At 51.7% G+C, this 22,670-nt stretch overlaps 11 protein-coding genes across 11 annotated transcripts; 5 read left to right on the top strand and 6 right to left on the bottom strand.

Annotated features, from left to right (window-relative positions):
• Positions 1-395: 395 nt before the first annotated feature.
• AYO20_03047 (hypothetical protein) lies at positions 396-1,462 on the top strand (the record flags this gene model as incomplete). Its single annotated transcript, XM_022641350.1, has 2 exons — positions 396-638; positions 701-1,462. 2 exons carry the CDS (start codon positions 396-398, stop codon positions 1,460-1,462), a joined length of 1,005 nt encoding a protein of 334 aa, XP_022502552.1.
• A 576-nt stretch (positions 1,463-2,038) lies between these two features.
• AYO20_03046 (hypothetical protein) lies at positions 2,039-3,931 on the bottom strand (the record flags this gene model as incomplete). The annotated part of the gene is made up of 1 exon (XM_022641349.1): positions 2,039-3,931. The coding sequence occupies one exon, from the start codon at positions 3,929-3,931 to the stop codon at positions 2,039-2,041; it is 1,893 nt and encodes a 630-aa protein (XP_022502551.1).
• A 365-nt stretch (positions 3,932-4,296) lies between these two features.
• On the bottom strand, positions 4,297-9,532 carry AYO20_03045 (hypothetical protein; the record flags this gene model as incomplete). The annotated part of the gene is made up of 5 exons (XM_022641348.1): positions 4,297-6,761; positions 7,729-7,984; positions 8,047-8,382; positions 8,457-8,695; positions 8,755-9,532. The coding sequence occupies 5 exons, from the start codon at positions 9,530-9,532 to the stop codon at positions 4,297-4,299; spliced, it is 4,074 nt and encodes a 1,357-aa protein (XP_022502550.1).
• A 1,020-nt stretch (positions 9,533-10,552) lies between these two features.
• AYO20_03044 (hypothetical protein) lies at positions 10,553-11,992 on the top strand (the record flags this gene model as incomplete). Its single annotated transcript, XM_022641347.1, has 2 exons — positions 10,553-11,412; positions 11,488-11,992. The coding sequence occupies 2 exons, from the start codon at positions 10,553-10,555 to the stop codon at positions 11,990-11,992; spliced, it is 1,365 nt and encodes a 454-aa protein (XP_022502549.1).
• Positions 11,993-12,434: 442 nt separating this feature from the next.
• Positions 12,435-13,433, bottom strand: AYO20_03043 (hypothetical protein; the record flags this gene model as incomplete). Its single annotated transcript, XM_022641346.1, has 1 exon — positions 12,435-13,433. One exon carries the CDS (start codon positions 13,431-13,433, stop codon positions 12,435-12,437), a length of 999 nt encoding a protein of 332 aa, XP_022502548.1.
• Positions 13,434-14,205: 772 nt separating this feature from the next.
• Positions 14,206-15,315, top strand: AYO20_03042 (hypothetical protein; the record flags this gene model as incomplete). Its single annotated transcript, XM_022641345.1, has 1 exon — positions 14,206-15,315. One exon carries the CDS (start codon positions 14,206-14,208, stop codon positions 15,313-15,315), a length of 1,110 nt encoding a protein of 369 aa, XP_022502547.1.
• Positions 15,316-15,577: 262 nt separating this feature from the next.
• Positions 15,578-16,812, bottom strand: AYO20_03041 (hypothetical protein; the record flags this gene model as incomplete). The annotated part of the gene is made up of 2 exons (XM_022641344.1): positions 15,578-16,741; positions 16,798-16,812. 2 exons carry the CDS (start codon positions 16,810-16,812, stop codon positions 15,578-15,580), a joined length of 1,179 nt encoding a protein of 392 aa, XP_022502546.1.
• A 799-nt stretch (positions 16,813-17,611) lies between these two features.
• Positions 17,612-20,176, top strand: AYO20_03040 (hypothetical protein; the record flags this gene model as incomplete). The annotated part of the gene is made up of 2 exons (XM_022641343.1): positions 17,612-19,691; positions 19,746-20,176. The coding sequence occupies 2 exons, from the start codon at positions 17,612-17,614 to the stop codon at positions 20,174-20,176; spliced, it is 2,511 nt and encodes an 836-aa protein (XP_022502545.1).
• Positions 20,177-20,325: 149 nt separating this feature from the next.
• On the bottom strand, positions 20,326-21,024 carry AYO20_03039 (ribosomal protein S6; the record flags this gene model as incomplete). Its single annotated transcript, XM_022641342.1, has 1 exon — positions 20,326-21,024. One exon carries the CDS (start codon positions 21,022-21,024, stop codon positions 20,326-20,328), a length of 699 nt encoding a protein of 232 aa, XP_022502544.1.
• Positions 21,025-21,101: 77 nt separating this feature from the next.
• AYO20_03038 (glycine cleavage system H protein) lies at positions 21,102-21,757 on the top strand (the record flags this gene model as incomplete). The annotated part of the gene is made up of 3 exons (XM_022641341.1): positions 21,102-21,246; positions 21,299-21,361; positions 21,444-21,757. 3 exons carry the CDS (start codon positions 21,102-21,104, stop codon positions 21,755-21,757), a joined length of 522 nt encoding a protein of 173 aa, XP_022502543.1.
• Positions 21,758-21,868: 111 nt separating this feature from the next.
• On the bottom strand, positions 21,869-22,510 carry AYO20_03037 (hypothetical protein; the record flags this gene model as incomplete). Its single annotated transcript, XM_022641340.1, has 1 exon — positions 21,869-22,510. One exon carries the CDS (start codon positions 22,508-22,510, stop codon positions 21,869-21,871), a length of 642 nt encoding a protein of 213 aa, XP_022502542.1.
• Between the last annotated feature and the right edge of the window lie 160 nt (positions 22,511-22,670).

The following is a 22,670-nucleotide window of genomic DNA, read 5'->3' as shown; positions in this document are numbered from 1 at the left end:
ATTTATTTTGGAATTTTGTGTCTCCCGTTTTCGGCGCCGAGAATTTGGGGGCGGAAATGCTCCATTGACACCGGATTCTGGCTCGCCAGCCACCAGCTCTCTGCTTCCGCTATAGAGGTCTCGCCTGACGCAAGAATACAGCAGACATCATGAACGATCACGTACATCCCATCGATACTGGAATTGAAAAGATGCTCATTCACTGCCCAGGCAGCCGATCGGGCAAAAGTGACATGTCACCAAGTGATGCAAGATTTCACGTCACCCAGAGGACAGCCTTGAAGAAATTCCCTCCTTGACGAGTATAAAAGAGGAAGAGAAAAGGAAACCCCCCTAGATGGAAGATCGGATCAAGACGCGTTGAATCAACCACCTTGCTTTCCTGTTCTCGAATCATGCGTTCGCTCAGGCTTTTCCCTTACGTGTCAGCAACACTCTCCTTCTTGCTCATTGCTCGGATCGCGTTATGCCAGATTCACGGACCTCGATTCCGCTTTGACAACCAGGGCAACGGCAACGTCAACCAGGAGGATTTGCCTGAAACCCCCGAACAGCGACAGAATGACCTTCATTGGGGGTTCCATGAAGCCCTAATGCTCGCGAGACTGGTCGCGGTAACCTTCAGCCCTTGCGAACCTGTGAGTGAAATGAATCTGCGCTTCGTGATGGCGATAACATGCCAGGCTGACATGGTAACCAGGCGTACCTCCGCTACTTCAAACCAGAGGAAGCCGTCTTTGTCAGGAACGCGTTCTACACCATCGCCAACATCCCGCTCGATGGCCCTCCTCCAGATCCGACCGATATCAACCAATTCATCTCTGGCTTCGGGCAGAATCAAGTCAACCCCAAGTTCGACCTCTTGACAATATCCATCAATGACAATAGCGCCATTGGTAGATATGAACCAATGTGTTCAGTCATGCCGGGCTTTCAGGCATACTTTGAGCAGCGGGTTGACGAGCTGGGGCCCCCAGGCTTCATGTCCGTCTGCGATTATGCCTTCAGTCACCCATCACTCGCCGACATCGAAAATCCGCCAGCTTGGGCGAGAGATCCCACTGGAGCTCCCGAACCCGGGTATGGGTGTGACAATCTGCTTGACCACGACAACGACTACATGATAAGCCTCAGCGGGATAATGCTGCATGAGCTCTTCCACTGGACCTACCTCTTCGAGGACATTCCGCAGTTTGACCACTTTATTGCCTTGGACGAGGAACTCATACGCGTCATCGATGACTGGAAGGGTCCGTTCCCGCCGGATGGTTATGGTCCCTTTCACGCCATGCTGGTCAACACCCTCCCCATGCAACCTCTCGTGGCGTTCCCATCCACCAACAATGCCGATAATTATGTCTACTACGCGCTGTCGAAGTGGTGGTCGTTCAAGTGCCAACGGGCGTTTGGTCCCGCAGTCGATGAAGACGACGGCTATCGACACGATTACCCACGTTATTAATAGTGTTCAGCCAAAAGCCAATTGATCAATCTTAGTCCGGGCCGTCTTTCGCAGATGGGGACAAATCATCCTCAATCCCTTCACAACCATGTAGATGGAGGATATGTAATGCACAAAAAGCAAGAACCCAGGGACATTGTATTGTGTCTTGGTCCTAATGCATTTTCCCACCTTGCGAATGACCCAGTCCAGTCTAAGAACTAACTTGCCATATCCTTTTTTCCTTTTTCCGTAAAATTCGTCCTGTAGCTAGCCATCGTCAATGTGCTTGCTCATTTCCTTCTCTTCAACCATTATATCGAGGACAGGTAACCCTGACCACGAGGGCATGCCACTGCCATGCTCGGTGTTCAAGATGCATTCGCTTTCCGCCCGTATTCTCCACGGCGAAAGCTTTGACCCGCAGACACGAGCAAGAGGCGAGGGTCGAAGTCATCGATGTGTTGCAGCAGCACCATCAGGTCTGCTCCTGGTCAACCCAGACGACACGTCCATCCCACTCGTCAAGAGAACGGTGGGACATGAGATGCTTGTGGCCCTGCAAGACCAGAGGAAGCTCTGTCGAACCCGGTTAGGTCAAACAATGTCCAGCGAATCCATCTTCCATATCTCAACATGTTGCACATCTTTCTCCTCGATTCTCCTCACCCGCCGCCGATACACAGTTTCTTCCTTGGGCCCGTCGACTTCTCGCGCATCCTCTCCCGGATCGACTTCTCGTCGAACAGTGTCCTCTACCACTCCACCAATTTCCCAAACTTTGTTCTCTAGCCCGATGTACCTCAATTTTTGAAAATCCGGTTGCTCGAGTCCACCCAACCTACTATGCTCGGTTAAAGTCTCGCTTATCTTCTGCTCGAGCATAGAATCTGGGAGACACACAAACTTGTCGTGCGCTTCTCTAATTTTCCTGCCATCCTCTCCACCTAGTGCGCAGTCCGGTGAATACGAAGGCGTAAGCACACGGATGGCCCACAGTTCACTCAGAAATGGCACTAATAAGCGCAACATCTCGATCTGGGAGTCCTCGGCACATTCGATGGCGGCGGCGAGCTGAGTGAGATTAGGGCACGAGCGGATGAGACGGGCGGTTATTGAGGTCGGGAGAGGCCAACGGGAAGGTAAAATCAGGTGTTGAAGGGTAGGACCACATATGGTGCAGATATTGGTGATGTACAAATCCCTCAAGGAGGTTGTGGCTGGATAAGAGGCGGACGTGCCGGGTGTATTCCTAGAAGAGGCGTTTCCGTTGACAATTGATCCAGACCAAGGGGAGTGCTCGGAAGAAGGAGATGCAGAATCCAAAGCGCCGACACCGTTGCTGCGGCCTTGACCGTTAAATTTTGCCATGGTGTCGTTTGATTTGCTTGGTCTATACCTTGCATTGACGAGGTATAACCTCTCCAATCCAACAAACTGGGCCAAATCCATCGCATGTCTCTTATGCAATTGATCTAGCCTCAGAGATTTGGGTCTCGGCTGATGTTCCTTGCTGTTCACCATCACATGCCATGTGCGATCCATGAAATGAGTTGTGCTTTCCCTCCCCGCTATAAGAGCATCCTCATCCGCCCCGAATGTATTCAGCACTGTCACATCCTCAACGGTGCTCGTATCGAATGCAGCGAGGCACTCTACCGTGTCCGCGTTGGCGAGAAGGTTATACAGGCCCATCTTACGCAAACGAAGTTTTCGTTTTGCGGCAGCATTTTTCCGAAAGAAATGCGTAAGCACAACAGACGGTTCCCCTTGCTCACGCATACGAGGGGAGAAGTGCATGATTAGGCTCGAGAGACGTGTTGCGTGGAGGAGCAGGGTGGAAATGTCGTCGGGAAAACATAGAGGATCGTAGTGTGTTATTGTCAAGGACTTGAGATTTGGCAAAGGTGGGATGTCGTATGACGGTTGGGGAGAGCGATTCGTAGGGAAACGGACCCAAAGTTCTTCGAGTCGAGAGAGCTTCGCCAGCCCACCATACATGTTTGGTTGTATCCTGACGTCCAAATCCCATCGGAACCGTTCGAGATGGGTACATTTGTCAATGGCAGCCCGCAGGGCGATGTTCAGCATCATAATACTCTCAGAAACACGACCAGCTCTTGAATATTCGTAAAGATCGGAGGCACTGTATTCCCCCTCCAAGCTCAGTGAGCGAACCAAACTCGACACATTTCTCGTTACCAAGGCATTGAGTCCCATAGAGAAAGGACTTGCACTCCCAAATCCTTCGGGTACCTCGTCCTTATAGCGGATAGTGCGGTATGATTTCAGAGTGACGTTCCTCCATAGATGCGGTAGTGTCATGTACCAAAGGACGCGTGAGGTGCGACATAGTCGCGCAAGGGAAGCGACATCGTCTTCCAGGTAGGAGATGATATGGGCAACTGTGGTGAGAGGGAGCGTGTCGACGCCGAATGCGCCTTGTACTTCGGGACCATTACTATACAGATGATTGTCGCGTGAAGTCATGCTGTAGCGTCATTGAGGAAAGAAGCAACGATTGAGATAGTCAAGACATGTCCCTAGTTCGAGGGGCATGCGCAGTCTCGGTGCACTCACAGTAAACGATTATTATTATGTACGAGGCACTACCAGGCAGAACATTTTGGAGCCAATCGTCATATCTGCTGATCACCCACTCTGTGATCCGCAGCAAAGATTTACTACGTCGGTGCACACAGCACCTACTTATGCATACCAAGTATACCAGTCGCCGAGTAAAGAAGAGTTGCACAGCCTCGTGCGTGCCCTTCCACCTGTTTGTTTCACCATGCTGATGGTGAAGTGAGAAAATTAAATAGTGTATGTCACATACGCGCAGTCATTGCAACCAACTAAATGGGTTGCGTCGTCGTGCCACCAGTGTCTCTTCCATCGGCATCCTGAGTCGTCTCTGTTTGCGAAACACGCTCCTGCTCATCGTGGGCCTGATTCACTGTGGGTGTCACCAACGAGGAGTTCTCAGCAGTGGCATCATGAGTAGATGATTCCACGTCGACATGTCGAGGCTCGTCGGTGGTTTCAGCCATCTGTTCTTGCGCTGGGGGCATAGGGGGCTCCGGCTGGTGTGATTTGGGTCCTGAGAGGTCACTGTCCACCTCGTCCGCTGTGTCCTCTGCGATTGGCGTGATGGTTGAGGGTCGGACGTATGCTGCAGATCTTGGAAAAGCTGCACTGAAAGGATCAGCCATCCGGCTAGCTCTGGCCTCTGACTCGGAGATTGTGAGTGAGCCTCGAGGAAAGTAAATTTGCGGAGGAACTCGCTGAACCTCAACGAGACTCTCCGAAGGGTTGGGAGGAAATGCGGCACCATCAGAGTGTTGAGGCCCTGGAGTGATGCGAGAGCGGATATGTGCCTCAGCTGGAAACCAGGTTCGACCCTCTAAAGGTCCGGAGACGTTCACCGCCTCGGCCGAGTCATGGGCGCTCGAGATTCCTGCAGGATTGCCTGGCCGCTGTCTCGAAGCATCTGCGGTTTCTCTGCGGGTAGAATTGTCGTCTGTTGATCGCTCACGAATATCGTCTGGGGACCATGTCCTACCATTACTCTTTGGCGCTGGAATGACTGTGACTGGCAAAGCCGATGCGAGTACATTTCCTCGACTGGCAAGCCGCTCTCTTTGCGCGGTGGCAAATGCCCCAACTCGATCTCTCAAATTGAGGGTGCGGTCGATTGGTGACCGCCGCACGCCAGTCGCATTCTGAGCGTCGGCGACTTCCGCTGGAGGATCAGATCGCCGTCGCTTAAAGGGGTTCGGCATTGCCTGCCAAATGCTGCGTCCCTGCGGCTCTGGTGCTCTGGGAAGTACTGTTTCCAAAGCGAGTTCCTTGTCCGCATCAGAGGGAGAAGACCCAGAGTCGCCAGACAATTTGGAAGCATCAAGAGTGGTAGATCGTTCAGGGTGGGTCTGCAAATCAGCTTGTGGGTTTGGCGATGGACTTGTCAAGTTGTGATAGCGTACGGCATAGACCGTGCTCGCTGCGCTTCCTGTGTCACTCCTGCTGGGGGGCGTTATAGCCTGTGGAGGAATAACGTATTGTGATACCCCGACGGCTTGACCAATTGCATCAGTTGCATCCGTACCAGTGGCGATGCCGTCTGCGGGAAGTCTCTTCCGCCTCCTTCGCAGAGGCAGCCGGGCACGAAGGCGCTGATACCGGGAGACCATGCCTTCCGCCATCCCCTTACGCCCACTGCCATCTTGATAAGGCCTCGAATCGTCACCGGGCCAGCTTGCGTCCTCCGAAGGTGTCATATTAAGCATCTCGTCGCCGTCAAAGATCTCCCGTCCAAGTATCCCATCCTTCCTTTCATCTCGCTCCAACGACTCGATTCGCTCGACCCATTCCCAAACAACGACACTTGCAGCTGCAGCACCCACCCACCGGATATATTCACCCCATCCTGCCAAATCCGGTTGCGATATGTCCAAAATGAAAAAGACGACCGGGATCACAACCGAGACCAGCGACAGAAGTGCCACCAAGCAGATATTTTTCATCTTCGGGTGCCAGAATGCGAATCGCCTTTTCGACAGACAGTAATACACTACACAAGAAGCGTAGATCAGCGAAATCGCCAGTTCGAACAAATAATTCAGGGCGGGAATAGCGTCTGAAAAGCTCCTCGGCCTGGTCCTTGGGTTGCCACTGACAAAAGAATCCAAAATACTGAAAATTGTGTCGAAGGATACCATGGCAAACCCGAGCCATTTGATGGTGACTTTTTCTTTATGCCGCGGAAACAGGCGTATCAGCGTCTGCACCTGTGCCAGCCACAGGAACGTGTCTGAGATGACTCGGATGATGCGAATTTCCAAACTATCCACCACATTGTCAACCAACAGGCTGGAGTCGATATATCCCTCGTTGTATTGGTCCTCCGCAACGTGGAATGTGTCTGCTGTGGCAATTGTCAGAGAAATTGCCACTGTGACGGCTGCAATCTTTTGTAGTAATGGTCTCCGTCCGACGCCGACGATAGAGGACGATCCGTATGACCCTGTTATCATGCCACGCCGACCCAGAAAGCGGGCGCCGCCTCCTCCCGGACTTCCAACATAGAACGTCCTCGGGGTGATGAAAATGAGGATGACGAGAATATAGCTGATTACGGTCGCGGTAGCAAGGGCGAATATCTGGGGTGATATCGAGGCATAGAACGGGTTGGAGAAGCCAATAACTGACGAGTTGCCTGTGGTATCGGGGCTGATGATGGATTCGGGGTTTTCGCAGGGGAGTTTGAAGGTGACTTTAGCCGAGAGAGTAGTTGTTGTATCGTCATTGAAGATAAAGATGCCTGTCTTCTGCATCAGCGACTGGTTTCACTTATATGCAGGACTCTGTAGTTATTACACACCTCCACTGGGCAGAATTAAAGGCGTGCACCAAGAATCAGTCACTGTCCGACTGGTGTGGGTGGTGCTCGACTGGCCCCATAGTTGGCGAGCACTGATGGAAGCATCAGCGGACATGCCGCGACTACCGTTGCAGTGGTTGTAAATCGCCAACAAACAACTCCGTTTTCCACATTGTCGATGCACCGAGACTCGGAGGGGGCTTGCAACGCTGCGGACGCGCCACGGGCTTTGGTCATGCGAGCATGACCGAGATGATGCGGTTGGATTCCAGTGCAATTTCGGAGAGGTTGACGGTGGTGTTCAAATAAGGTATTTGCAAATGATGTTCGAACATAGGCATACAAGCAGACATATCATGAGGGAGACACAGGTGGGCAGAACTGTGATCAGCGGAAGCAGGTTGGCGAGGAATCATGCAAAGTTCGAAGATGGCGCAGCGGACAGCGGCGGGGCCGTCTTTGCTCTTTCCTCTTGTGCGCTCCGGGGGCCCTTGCACCTGACAAAGGCCCACAACAAGCTAATTTGAGGCTAAAAAGTTAGATCTAACGACCTTCTCGCCATACCTACTTTGACCAGCTGCCCAAGAAATGGGGAAAATAACTCGCTAGGATTCTTCCTCGATCATCCAGAGCGAGAAGTGGTACAGTCTGACGAGAAATAGTAACGAGGAGGGATTCACCAGTGTCTTAAGGGTAACCTCATTGGGCATAATGGTACCCCCATCCTTATTAATAGCATTAATTATCTTATCGCTATTTAGTGACTGGCTGGATTCCAAGAGGGTTGTCTCCTTCTGTCAGACTATGCCTTTTTTCCCCTTCCAGAGGCTCGCTATGAAAGGGCGCCAAGCTCATTCCTTTCTTCTACCAAGTTATTGCATCTCGTTGGGTAGAGTGGCAACCTTACCTCCAGTGTAGTAAACTCCTTGACGCTGGGTAACCTCAACAGGAGCCATCCCTATGACCTCCCCGCTTTTGAGCGCTTCCAGGTTGAGGCGGGGCCCAGTGTAGTTCTTCCGGCCGTCGATATACCACTGGACAACGGAAACGACCAATACAATTGCAAAGGCCGCAACACAATAGTTCATGTTACTGCCTGTTACAGGTGTGAACGGGGGAAACATGAACAACACAGTTGTGATCAGCGTATAGGCAATTCCCACCTCGTTGGCGTCAGCATAAAACTCCCCAATGGTATCTCGGGACCCCAAGTGGCAAAACTTACCAAGTTGCAAATCCAGCCAACAGAGTTTGGCAGAATAAAACCTCGAGTTTCCGGAAGGGCCTTTCGGCCTTGCAGGCAGTTGATAGTGGGAGGAATGGCATAGGTAACCCCCAGCGCAACTACGGAGGCTGATATAATAGCATTGTAGGCGCTTGACGAGCCGAGGAAAATCAATCCAAAGACTGTGACAAGAACTGCTGTGAGTATGAGGGCGTTTAGTGGGACGGCTAGCCCTTTGTGGACTTTGGCTAGATGCCGAGACGCTGGAAGACCTCCGTCTCGAGCGAATGCGTAAACCATTCGGCTGCTCGTGGTCATGATGGCGATTCCGGCAAACTTTGGAAAAGGAGAATAGGTTAGCGTAGGATACTTGACTCGGAATCCGTGAACCCATGTGCTGAACCACTTACTAGCAAACAAATGAGTGGGAACATAAGCAAGCAAATGGCGCCTGCTTTGTTGCCTGTTGCATCATAGAAGATCTGCAGCATTGGGCCGGCAGCGGAAGTAATCACCGTATCAAGGTCTTTCGAGACGAAGAGTAGGATCGAGAGATAGATGAAGCCAGTTATGACACCAATCAGAACGCAACCCATCATGATTCGCGGGGCCTGAACAACAGCATCTCCGAGCTCTTCTACGCAGTGAGCTACGTTCTTATTAGCTTTGTATCCTTAGACTTTGGCCATAGGCATTATTTTCACATACCGACAGCATCATATGCAGTGAGGCCGAAGCTACCCTGCAAAAGGCCCAGTAGCCAAGCAAGGCCATTCGGCCAGCCTGTCTCATTGATGAAGGTGCCGTAGACAAGGTGGCCGCTTTGATAATTTGGTGATGCGCATGCGAGAACAGTGATCGAAATCACAACCCAACCAAGAAGAGACCAGATTAATGCGGATTGAGTGATCAGTGGAAGGAGCCTTGTCATGAAAGCGTTGACCAGAAAGGCGACAATGTTGTACCCGAGATAGATGAGGAATTGATGCCAACGCTGAGGCTCAAAAGACGGGTCCATCAGCGAGATAATGCCCAGGATAAGGGAGCTCCCAAGAAGACCTGCGGCAGCGGACAAGGCGACCCAGCCGGCGGTGTTAATCCAGCCAGTAATCCAGGAAAGGAGCGGTACCCATCGTTTCCAACTTATCACAGCGACCCAATGGTATTGACCTCCGGCGGTTGGATAAGCGGACACGAACTCACTCAAAGACGCCGCCAGACACAAGTTGCAAATGCCAGCGGCCACTAGACCCCAAATAACGGCGGAAGGACCGCCACTGGGAAGTGCCAATGACATGCTTGCGCCTAGAGCTGTCCATGAGTTCAAGATAGAAAAAGCAAGTCCTAAGCCTGACAAGAATGAGAAGCTTCGATGCAGCTCTTGCTTCACACCTAATCTTTCGAGCGTTGCATCGTCATTCTGGACGGCAATCGTGTGCTGCTGGGATTTCGCTCCTGATTTGACGCTCAATCGTCTCGTAGCCATTGCACCTTGGTTCGTTTGGCAACCACGCAGCTGAATTCGGTGACACAACGTCGGTGAAAACTAGAAACTGGTTGAGAAGGCATCGAGAGATATAAGGAGAAGCAGCTTGCACCCGCCACCCGACTATTTTGGCGCGATTGAATAATAGAAATTGAATCCATGGGTCTGGATTGCATGATCAGGAGCTGGAGGGACTCGTGAACATGAGAATTGGCTTTAAGTTTCCTGGCCTCGTATAGACGCAATATAGACCAATGCTGTCGCCATTTGCCGAGCAAAGAAAGAATCCTTAGTTCAAGGCCGCGGACGTCTCAAGCAACCAGACTTCGTCAATAGAGATTCCACTCCAACATTTACCATTGGCTTTCAGTCTGCTAGCTTCTCCTGTCAGACAGCTGGGGTGGACTGCCATGTGGCAGTCAGAGAATTCGAATCTCGCAGCATCTCGTCTTCCTGTGTCAGCCGTTTAGGTCAAGTAACAGCCGAAGTTGTCTTTTGCGGACCTAATCTTGCTGTCGGAAATTTTCCGCGGGTGTTTTCGCGACCCTCACGCTCTCCCATATGTAATTGTCAAACAATGCGGTAATCTAAGTCTACAAAACCCGACCACCAGTCAAGGATTCTAAGTCAAGTAAAAAATACTGCATCAGCCAGTATACTATCTATGGCCTGCCAATCCTGCTAATGGAGCATAAAGACTTAAGTGGGAGATGCTTGTGTGTGCCGCTGACTCAGTGTACTAACTCGCTCCGCTAGAAGTTTCAAGTCGGGAGGGTCCAGACTAATCGTCGGTTCGGAGATACACATCTCACCTCCTCGTTACCATCTCGGTCGTAGGGGTACGGCGCCTCTACACTTCGGGGCTATGCGCACCCAATAATACAACCTTGAATCCTCTTGAGTCAGCCTCGAGACTGGGGAAAAACGACGGAAGACAGGGCGACAGCCCTAAAAAAATGTCCCTTCCTCCTACGGTTATGAAATTTATTGTCAAAGGCAATCGACTTGGGTCGTGCCAACATGGCGATATTCCAAGATGAAGATGTCGAGGCAATCAAACTGCTCGAACAGCCATGGGCATCGGAGAAAGTGCTTGAAGTAAGGACCGGTAGGGTAAGACCTGTCTTCGGCATCCAGGTGCAGTCTGCTATTTTCAAAAACGTCCGACCAGGTCCTGTTACGGTCAATAAGTTGGGATGTGAGGGTGATCAACACGCCTTCGAGCTCCATGGCGGCCCGGAAATGGCCCTGCTGCAATACAGCACGCTCCATTATCGTCGATGGAAAGAAGAGCTTCCTGAAAGCGCACATCTGTTTATCCCTGGCGGATTTGGCGAAAACCTCGTCGCAAAGTATGCCAATGAACGAAATCTCTGTATCGGCGATGTCATCCAGATTGGCACCGTTGTTGCGCAGGTCTCGCTGCCCCGTCAACCATGCTTCAAGTTGAACCACCGATTCCAGATCAAGGATATGTCCAAGCGCTCCCAGGACCTCTTTCGGACCGGATGGATGTATCGAATTCTGGAAGAAGGCACAGTGCAGGCTGGAGATGACATGGTACTTCTCCGACGACCGCATCCTGAATGGACCATTGCCAATGTTCAATACTACCTCTATCACGATATGCGGAACGAGACGGCCATGAAGCAATTGATTGAAATCGAGGAGCTAGGAGCAGAGATCCGTACCATCTTCGAGAATCGCCTCAAGAAGCAGTATGAGAACCAGGAGGGACGGCTCACGGGCGGCGATAGCATGGCAATGGACATCTGGTCTAGCTACAGACTTGTCAAGAAACAAAGGGAGACCCCGCGGATTGTTTCCTTGACACTGGAGCGCACCAATCCCCTATCGGAGACCCAGGAGGTTAAGCCAGGGTAGCATGTGCGAGTGAAGTTGGGCCACCAAAAGTTGGTCAGGGCGTATTCCGTCGTTGCAGGCGACACGAATAGTTTCGAGGTCGCCGTCGCCCTCAGCGAGACTAGCCGTGGAGGATCATGCTTTGTGCACCAGGACCTGAGCCTGGGCGATACGTTGTGGTTCGGGAAGATCACACCGAGCTTCCCACTTTCCAGTGACGCCGGTGAGCATGTCTTCGTCGCCGGCGGCATTGGCCTAACCGCATTCATTGCCTCCGCAAACCGCTGCCAACGCGACAGATTGCCCTACCATCTACACTATCTGGTTCGAAGCTCGTGCGACGTGGCTCTGAAGAGATCTCAAATCATTTGGATCCAACGTTACCATCTACGACAAGTCCGCCGGAAAGGTGTTCAACGCCGCCACGGTGGTGGGAAAGACGAAGAGCAACACGCATATCTACTGCTGCGGCTCGGATCGACTCCAAAACGCCGTTACCGAAGCGGCGCATTCGATGGGTGTCTGTTCCAATCATCTTCACTTCGAATCCTTCGAGATTGCGACTTCTGGGGATCCATTCATGGCCGAACTGGCTGATTCGGGGAAGACGTTGTCTGTAGGCGGAGAGAAAACTCTGCTCGATGCCCTGCGAGAGGCGGGATTGGATATTTCATCCTCCTGTGAGGCCGGCAATTGTGGCACTTGTCGCGTCGGTGTCAGAAGTGGCAAAGTTGGGCACCGAGGGACCGGGTTGATGGACGATGAAAAGAGTTCAGCTATGCTAAGTTGTGTGTCCCGAGGCATTAGCACCATTGTGCTCGATCTCTAGTGAAAGAAGAGAGGAGAAATCCTCAGGACGCTGCCTGTATAGAGAGTCTTGAGTTATAGACTGCCATTGTTTAAACGAGTGTTTCTTCAAAGAATCAAGATTAGCCCGCGCAAAGCTGGATCCACACCGAGATTCTAGACAAGACCTGAGGGCGGACATGGGAAACTTGAGCAAGTCATTGATAGACACATACACAAAGCTCCAGCTCCCTTATGAGAACCGCTTCGTGACCCACCCCCTGATGGCTTTGGCCACCTCTCCAGGCTTTTCCATCGCACACCAATGACCAGATTCGATCTCGGTCATTTCAAAGTCTGGCAAATATCCCCCCTCCCTCGAGATGTGGATCAGATCAGTCCGGCCTACGGTGTCTCCCGTACATCCGACGAAGAGGAAGGGCACGTTGACGACATGGTTCTCCTTGGGAATACTTTTGTCGTCTTCTCCCTGGACGTTGAGCACGTACGCCTTATACCAATTCGTTGGGGCCAGGAAGCCATCCTTGGTAAAGCGCTCCATGAAATCGTCCCTCCACTTGGGCTCTGTTGCATATGGCTTCAACGCGACCCGCTCGTTGCCCGACATGTAATTCGTCATCGCGTCTTCGCCGGCGAACATTTTCATCATCCAGTCGGGATCAGCGCCATGCAACACTTCCCAGAATCTTTCGAGATTGCTGTTGATGATTCTGTAGCCATCGGGAGAGGTGAAGAAATACCAGTACTGGTAAAGAGGATATCCAAAGCGCTCCTTGGTGATGGCATTAAAACCGTCAAGGTCGAATTTCTCAGCCAACGGAGGTCGGTAAGAGATATTACACAAGATCACCCCAGACACAGTTTGAGGATAGCGATTGTAGAACCTCTGGGCCAGTATGGCTCCCCAATCGTGACCAATAACGATGACCTTCTTGACGTCCTCGGCCTCCAGAATTTCGGCAAGGTCAGCGCACTGGCCAGACCATTTGTACATGGAGACATCACTAGGTTTGGAAGTACCGGCATAGCCCAAACAGTCTGGAACGATCACCCTGAATGGCAGGTCTGAGAGCCGATCAATGACTTCCGACCACATGAGAGCGCTATCGGGGAAGCCATGGATGAAGAACAAGGCTGGCTTGGAGGAATCAGCTTGGCTCTCAGGCGAGACATAGTATGTGTAAGTGAGTGATCTTTTAGTTTCGATTATCTTCTTCTCAAGGGTAGCCATCGCTAGCAGGTGTGCAAAGAGTCTGCTTGGAATCTGTAAGAAGTTGAAGTGCTTTATCAGGGATGGTAAAAGGAAGAGTCGCTCGGTATAGCTTGATGAATGAAAGTCGGACTCTGGACAGACGGAATAGACCTTACTTGTTTGTCTGCCCTGATCCCGAATGTCAGCTGAAAACTTGCTGAGGAATTAGCGGCATTGTCATGGATGGACGTCCATGGAGCAAATGGGCCCAGGCAAAGATGTGCTGGTACATCAGCACCTCATTTAACAATTTGTGATCAGACCTGATGGTGCCGAGTATCCCGTCCTGAAATAGTGCGGATCATGGTGCACTCAGCATCTTGCCTCATCCCGTCTCAGCACGAATTGTGAACTCAGTCTACTCCCTAGATACCAGTAGTAGAAAGAGGAGAGAAGCTGACGCCTAATTATAATGTCTTTGCTGTCTTGATGAATATAGACTGCAGAGCTACACATTGAAATCTTGGAACGCCCGGAATCAATCCCCAAAGTGCCAAGTCCGAAGCTCCACGCCTAACCTGGCACCAATTCACCAATTCTTCGCGTGTGTCCTAGACCTAATTGTGCCCTTCTTTTCGCTGCGACACAGCAACTCTCGGAGACAAATTTCAATGCCTCCAACGTCTTTTCCTATCCGACCGACTGACAGCGAGTCTTGCACGCGCTGCGGGAAGACCAAAGTCGGCCTGTTGATTGGGTGAATTACTGCTGTGGCGCGCAATATGAGTGTCTGGAAGGCTGAAGAACTGCCATGAACGGATACACACATGGCGACACCGATCCCTCCGAAAAGGACAGACCTACCCCCTTCCCCAAAATCGAGGACGAAGTCAATCACAGCGGACAAGAGCGAGACTTTCGAGAGACCAACAAGCTGAAGAAGCGCAATGATGGGGCGCCTGGTCACAAGAGATCCGTCTCCGGAAACCTGCTCTCACGTCTGAGCTTCCTCCGTACAAACAGCGACCAGGACAAGACGGATGGTGGTGATCGAGATGGACCGGATCTTCCCCTTCGGGGGCGAGGTGTCATGGCGGAAGCACAAGCCCAGAGCAAAAGGAAGAGAAAGGGATCACTAAGAAAAACCGTGTTGGGAAAAGGGAGGGACAGAAAGACCTCCGATGTCAAAAAGTCACCTCTCTCTGGTGCAAACTCCCCTTTGGTGCAGCCCGCAGACGAAGAGCTAGACGCGCCGCCCACCCCTCGTGCCAGACAGGAGCAATCAAAGTCAAGCCCGGTGTCGCCAGAGTCTCCCCCATCATGGCCATTTCGCACATTATCTCGGGTCTCGATACCCTCAATCCGCAGCAGTATCGCTTCTGTCGACCCGGCCTCTTCTGCCGCCTCAATTATCAGTCCCAACTTGGCTACTACTGATGCCTCAACAGACGACGAAGACCTCGTATTGCCAAGTATTCCTGCTCTGCGCAAGCCCTCATCGACGTCCTCGTTTGGGACCGACTCTTATTTCCCCATTCAAGATCCTATGCGTCGGATGTTTGGCTCACGCACTCGCTCGCCGCTTGCCACACAACCGCAGTCTATCGCTGGGACGCCCCCCGATGAAGATTTCTGGGACTACTCGGAGACGGCATTTTGGGGTTACGTGATCTTGTTCGTGACGTGGATTGTATTCGTCGTGGGTATGGGGTCGTGCTTCGGGGTGTGGTCTTGGGCCTGGGATGTGGGAGAAACACCATACGCGCCGCCGGAGTTGGAAGATGACCCTACTCTACCTATCGTTGGGTACTACCCTGCACTGATGGTCTTGACGTGTATCATGGCTTGGGTCTGGGTGGTAGTAGCTTGGGTCGGCATGAAATATTTCAGACATGCCGACTTCAGAGGGGACGACGGATAATGCCCCGAAACACCGAGGAAAGGGACGAATATGAGATTGACTATCAGAGTCACCATGGTCGAACAATCTGTAAATGGTGTCAACTCCCAAAGCACCTTGCTCGCTCCCTCCGCTTGTCCCCGAATCGTAATCATTCTGCGCCTTGATCCCACTTTTTGTCCAAGAGCCCTGAGTTTTTTTTAATTTCCACAATACATTCCTGCGCCTAAGAGCACATCTTCACTTCCTTATCAAGTGAGGTTGGGCTTGTAAATCGTGATGCCTAAACCGATAGTTGATCCATCTGCCCATTGGTTTCGCTACATTTCTGGAGCTGCAATTTCGCCATCTTTTCGCGGAATACATCCAGATCTTCTTTCGCGATATATTCTCCAGTGGCATTTTCAACCCCAGCGCCCGGAACTGGGGTAGCAGCCATCGGAGTGGGTGTTGCAGTTCCGCCCCCAGGTGCTTTTGACACTAGACCTTTGGACCTAGCAAAACCTGTCGAGCGCTCTGTCGAGGGATCTGGGTCATAGTATTCATCTTTGATGGGCCGTACATACACCGTCTGTTTACAGATTGTAACAATCGTGTTCGTGGGGACGGATAGCCAGTTGTGTCTTTCGAAGGTGAGGGGCTCGCTGGCGACGAGGACCACATCGGACGCTTTGTCTCTCCTCTCCATCTTGAATTGCCCTTTGATCTTTCCTTCGACCCAAGCAGTTCCAGACGAGTAGTACAGACTTGCGGCGGCGTCGGTTTTGCTGCTGACATATCGAGTGACAATGACAGAGTGGCCGTCTGTAACGGCAAAATTGAGTAGGCTTCTAGTTTCCACATCTGAGACTTTGTATTCGGGAGGGACGGCCTTGACAAACGTATTGATTTGGGCAATGGTTTTCTTCATGGCCCGTCGCAGAGTCTTGGTGTCGAAACCACCCTTGGGTTCGGAGCTTGGATCGACTCCCTCACGCTCCAAGGTATCGAGGAATAACGCAAACGCCCATTCCGAATCAGTGCCGCCTTTCACACCAAGGAACCATTTGTCCGAAAGACTGTCAGCTAGTGGGCGTTTCACGTACTTCCAGGCCCCAATATTACCGTTGTGCATCCACATCAACGTGTTGTGCTGGAAAGGGTGGCAATTGTTTTCGGCCAACGACCCCTCGGTGGTGGCCCTGACGTGGGCAAATATCAGCCTCGAGGCCGTCTTCGGCGCAAGACGTTCGAGATTCACGCAGTTCCAGGCCGGTAAAGTCGATGTAAAGACACATGGATCTGGACCCAACTCTGGCTCCGTATACCACCCAACCCCAAAGCCATCCCCATTGACCGGGCGACGGCTATCTAGGCGGAGGCGACTGTCATAAGATTGCGTGAGAATGCTGTGCGATGGTTCAGTGATCAACTTGGAAAGTATGATCGGCTCAGAGCCCTTGTACACCTGGAACCCTGTGAGTAGGAATGTAGGCGAAGCATAGACAAGGGTCAAAGGCGTACAAGAAATCTGCACATCTTCAAACAGGTAAAATTTGAAAATTAACCCAGTTTTGGTGAGAAGTTGGTTGTTGAGTCATATACTCGACCAGGCGCATTATATTTCTCTGCACGGAGGCAAAAGGTATCAGCAGTCCAAGCATCAAATGACCCTGATCCAACAAACGCCAGGACCCCGGTGTATATGGAAAGGAGACAGAAAGGCAGAAGCACAGATATTGCTGTTTCTCAAGAGGACATGGTGACACATGCGGGTTTGATGTTGGTTATCCCAAACTTCACCGCCAGGTGCCGCCATGCTTGGTACAGGGGGCAAGAGATCACGAAATTGTGGCTACAAAATTGTGGCGACTCATGTGTGGCTGCGCGGTCATAAGTGTGGCTGCGATTTTGTACCGAGTACGAGTAGGCAGCACCAGGGCGAGCCACAGTGCGCATCTTCTCCCACGTCATTCGGCATTCTCGTGTTTTGTTGCCCCAACGTACTACCTAGTACCTAACGAGTAGTATCATGTATCAGTTGACACCACTTCCACAACTTTTTCTTTGATTCAACTTTCATCAACCTTCATGTTCGACCTGACCTGGGATGAGCGGTAGACTCCTCTCTGCGAGGGTCGCGCCTCTATTGCGCCAGCGAGGCGTCTCTGCACGCCTCCTTCACCACAGTTATGCTGCCACAAGACCCGGGGCCTTGTTGAGGCCAAATGCCCGTCTCCCTCTGCGAGCATGGCCGATCGGGTCCAGTTCAATACACAATGTCCCCGCCGTCCGATCCATCTCCTTTGCTAGGATTCTGCCAAAACTCGCCCTGAAAATGGCTCGCATCCCTGCCATGTTTGGAGCGAGCATCCTTGCCGGCCTAGCTTACATCCAATACCAAGCCGCCCAGGCCGGAACCTATACCTTGAACGTCCTGAAAAAGGCCGGAGAAGCGGTCTCGGAGACGTCCTCAAATATGTTCGAGGGTGCCAAGGGGATTGTCGATCAAATAGGAGTCGGTTGGGAGCGCACAAAAGAAGAGGCACATCTACCGGAATGGCTCCAGCAATTTTTTGAAAAGGGGGAGGAGTCTGGCAACGGCGAGTCTGAACCACAACCGCCCAAGCCGAGCAAGTCCGCCGCCGGAGCTGCTGCTGCTTCGGCTGCCGCAATAGTACTGGAACAATCGAGTGAAGATGACGAGCGAGCCGCTGCGGAGATGGCACGAGATGATCAAATGATGGTTCTGACGAGAAAGATGATTGAGATCCGAAGCATTCTCAATACAATCGGCCAGGGAGGCGCATTGACGCTACCGTCTATTGTGGTTATCGGTTCACAATCATCCGGGAAAAGCTCGGTGCTCGAGGCGATCGTCGGGCATGAATTCCTACCAAAAGGCTCTAATATGGTCACCAGGCGCCCGATCGAACTCACGCTGATAAACACACCGGATGCAAAAGCAGAGTATGGCGAGTTTCCTACTCTCGGAATGGGCAAAATCACGGATTTCACGCAAATACAAAAGATTCTCACCGACCTCAATCTCGCTGTTCCCTCGGAGCAGTGTGTCACGGACGACCCTATTCAGTTGTCAATCTATTCTCCTAACGTTCCAGATCTATCCCTGATTGATCTGCCGGGTTATATCCAAGTATCGGGCAAAGATCAGCCTTCCGAGCTGAAGCAGAAGATCTCCGACTTATGCGATAAATACATCCAGCCGCCCAATGTTATCCTAGCCATCTCCGCCGCAGACGTGGACTTGGCTAATTCAACTGCCCTAAGGGCAAGTCGGAGAGTTGACCCTCGGGGCGAGAGAACGATCGGCGTTATCACGAAAATGGATCTGGTCGACCCTCGCCGAGGCGCTGAAATTTTGTCGGATCGAAAATATCCTCTGAGGTTGGGTTATGTTGGCGTGGTATGTAAGATACCACAGTCAGCGGGACTTTTCTCTAGATCGGGCGCCAATGTGACAAATGCCATCATCAAAAATGAATATGCATACTTCTCATCACATCCGTTACAGTTTGGTCCACAATCAGAACTCGCTGTGGGTACTACCACGTTACGGCACAAGCTCATGCACGTTCTTGAACAAACGATGGCGGCGAGCCTTGCTGGCACGAGAGATGCTATCGTACAAGAGCTGGAAGAGGCAACCTATGAGTTCAAAGTACAATATAACGATAGGCCGCTCAGCGCTGAGTCGTACTTGGCCGAAAGCTTGGACAGCTTCAAGCATTCCTTCAAGGAGTTTAGCGAGCATTTTGGCAGGCCTCAAGTTAGAGCCTTGTTGAAAGATGTTCTTGACCAGAAGGTGATGGATGTGCTGGCCAAAAGATACTGGAACAAGCCCGTGGAGGATCTATCCCCGGTTCAGCCCGAAGCAGATCCATTATCCGAACTGCCCAAGGCTGATCCGCATTCGTTATATTGGCAGCGCAAACTGGACGCTTCGACATCGGAGCTTACAAAACTTGGCGTTGGGAGACTGGCAACTACTGTGGTGGCTGCGGAACTACAAAGCCATGTCGACAAGTTGATCGCCGCCTCAACGTTTGCTTCACATCCATACGCTCAACGTTCCATTGTTGATGCATCATCCAGCATATTGAATGATCGATTCTACAGCACAAGCGATCAGGTTGAAAACTGTATCAAGCCATTCAAATTTGAGATCGAAGTCGAGCCGAATGAGTGGAGTAAAGGACGAGAGAACGTGGGTCACGTGCTGAAGAACGAGCTTAAAGCTTGTGAAGCTGCGCAAAGACAATTGGAAGACAACGTTGGCAAAAGAAAACTTAAAGATGTGATGGGATTCATCGACCGAGTGAGGAAGGGAGACATCGTCCTCGAGGGCGATGGAGCCGGTGGCGCTGGTGGGTTTTCAGCAGCTCTCCTTCAAAAGGGTATGTCAACGTCTTCAATCGTTCCAGGTATGTCAGGCTAACTATTATACAAAGGTCGCGAAGCCGTCTTCCTCCGTGACCGTGCCGATATCCTCAAGATGCGCCTAATGGCGGTCAAGTCCAAGCAATGCGCCAATCTCAAAAACAAATACTATTGTCCCGAGATCTTCCTGGACATCGTCGCCGACAAGCTGACGTCCACAGCGGTGCTCTTCCTCAATGTTGAACTCCTTTCCGAATTCTACTACAATTTCCCCCGCGAGTTAGATCTGAGGCTTGGCCGTCATCTGGAACCCAACGAGATTGAACAATTTGCAAGAGAAGACCCCAAGATCAGAAGACATCTCGATGTCATCAAGCGAAAGGAGATGTTGGAGTTGGTTTTAGAGAAGATCGAGAGTCTGAGGCAGCTAGAGGGTCGGACGAAGACGCAGCAGGCGAAGGCGTCACAGACCAAGGAGAGAGGGCGGTGGAGCCTGTTTTGATGAACAAACTTGTTGATGATACCACCATTTGTAGCGTGTGTTCCTCCGGAGTTGTGTGTGGATAGAAATGACATGTGGACATGCCTCTCTCGCCATGGTTCGTATGTTCCTGCACTGCGCCTTCGTGGCGAGTCATTTTTCTTCTTTGACTATCTTAGAGGTCCTGTCCTTGTTGTTCGAGGGTCCGTAAATGGATTTCTGACTTGGGTGCCCGAGTTCCAAGGTATTTCTCCGTCTACCTCTTCAATAGCACCATTGATGCCGCCCAGTTTGTCGCCGATCTTAATGACACTGAACCGGATCATTCGTGGATCAAGACTCAAAAATCGTCGGACATCCTGCTGGGCCTTGACCGACGCGTCAAACTGCATCACGAAGTAATGGCCCTGCCGATGTTGAGTTTGATGTTTCGTGGTCGGTCGGGGGAGGTCGAACTGGCCCCAGTTCTTCATGCCGCGTATCACACCGTTGGAGGCCAGAATCTGTTGGCCGGCGACGCGGGCGATTCTGTGCGCAGAGTCAAAGTGTGTTAGCGAGTGATTCCACTTGTGCAAAGAAGCTGGGAGAGCAAGCATACTCTTTGACATGATTGAGGTTGCCCGGCCGGACCTGTTATACGTCAGCTGAATCTTGCCTTCGAATTCGAGGAGCACAAAGCTCAAGGGACTCACCACAGCTATCAGTTCGTACAGCATTTTCAATGAGGCCGCGATGTCACCTCTGAGAGTATACGAGGGTGGATTGCTAGATTTGCTTGGAATTGAGAATTTCCCTGGGAGATCTCCACTTTCACCGGCGCAGTTTGACGGCGGGTTTGTCTCCGATTGCAAGATCTTTATCGATTGCATTTGTGGAGCTAACAACAGCGTCCTTTTAAATATTCGCGTCTTTCCACTTCATATTCCGCGTCAAGACAAAACATACAATGGCTTCCCCTACCCTAGGTCGGCTCATGCCGGCAGTCTCGAGATTGGTCACGAAAGGAGTGGTCGTCCCGCGGTCATCAGCCAAGTCTCACCTAGGACGATCGACCTACCTTTCTACCAGATCATTCTCTGCGAGACCTGCCCGTGCGTCACCACTCTCTCAATTTGAGCTTTACTAACTCTAGTTTGCTTACAGTATGCGTGAAGAAGTACACTGAAGATCATGAGTGGATAGAGCTCGACAGTGACGGCAAGACAGGTATGTTTCCCCAGCGCAATCTTCACCATTTCAAAGGTTTGGTCTCTCCGGGCAATCGCAGAATGCTTACACTCCAGCGCAGGAACCATAGGCATTACCGAGTACGCAGCTAAGGCCCTGGGAGATGTCGTCTATGTTGAGCTTCCCGAACTCGGCATGGAAGTGACCAAAGGCGACACGATCGGCGCAGTCGAGTCCGTCAAGTCTGCCTCCGACATCATGACGCCTGTGTCGGGCAAGATTTCCGATCATAACAAGGTGCTGGAAGAGAAGCCAGGAACGATCAACAAAAGCCCCGAGTCTGAGGGTTGGCTGGCAAAGATTGAAGTGAGTGACCTGAATGAGCTCGACAATCTCATGAGCAAAGAGGACTACGATAAATTTGAGAAAGAATGAGACGGGTCAATTATATCAGAACAAAATACCAATGGGCTTTTTTGAAATTGGGCTGGTTTTCAGGTACATAAGGGGAATATCCATCGGCAGTGGTCCTTGCAGCTTACTCGCTCACTGATCTTGTTCTCCCTGTTGCCCATGCAACCCACTGACGCTGGTATCTTCGATGCTGTGACGATGTCTCTCGGGATGTATGTCAAAATCAGCCTCATGTGCATCGTCACTATCAGCTTCACCAAGAAACGCGGCGTTCGTCGCATCCAGGCCTTCCTGGTTGTCCCCCTCAGCCGCCCTTCGTGCCTCAAAGCCGTCATCACTGTCGGCCTCACCAAGAAACGCAGCATTGTTTGCATCCAGGGGCGGATTGTTATCTCCCTCTATAGTCTTGCGCACTTCAAAGTGATCATCCGAGTCTGCTTCGCCCAGGAATGCCGAATTTTCAGCTTCGAGGGCGGGTTGTGGTGCCCCGTGGGCCTCTCGCACGGCGTCGTGCCCTTGATTGCTGTCAGCCTCACCCAGGAAGGCCGCGTGCGTGTTCTCTGGAAACACCTCGGCTTGGGGGGGTACGGTGCCCGGGGTTGGTGTATGGCTATTGAGCGGAATCGACTCTGAAGGACTCAATGTGGCAGCCGTGGGTCTGAGGTTTGCTGTAGATAGCTGAAACGCTCGTCTGGTTGCAGCTCGGATGGGAAGGCTCAGGGCCCTTGGCCGAGCTGCTGAAGCGAGGCTAATCAGTAGAGGTCGTGCTGCCATCGTTGCAACCGAGAACTATACTGGTCAATTTCACCTGGAGTTGCAGTCCAGAAGCTCGAAGAGATATGCAAAAGAGAAGGGTATAGACACGACAGGTCAGCTCTCAAAAAACACCCTTGCATGACGAAAGAGGGGTTGAGGTGTGGCCAGGCGTCTTCAA

Source organism: Fonsecaea nubica, assembly GCF_001646965.1.
Source record: "Fonsecaea nubica strain CBS 269.64 chromosome Unknown Scaff14, whole genome shotgun sequence".
Classification (NCBI taxonomy): domain Eukaryota; kingdom Fungi; phylum Ascomycota; class Eurotiomycetes; order Chaetothyriales; family Herpotrichiellaceae; genus Fonsecaea; species Fonsecaea nubica.
This window is presented reverse-complemented; position numbering and strand designations above follow the sequence as displayed.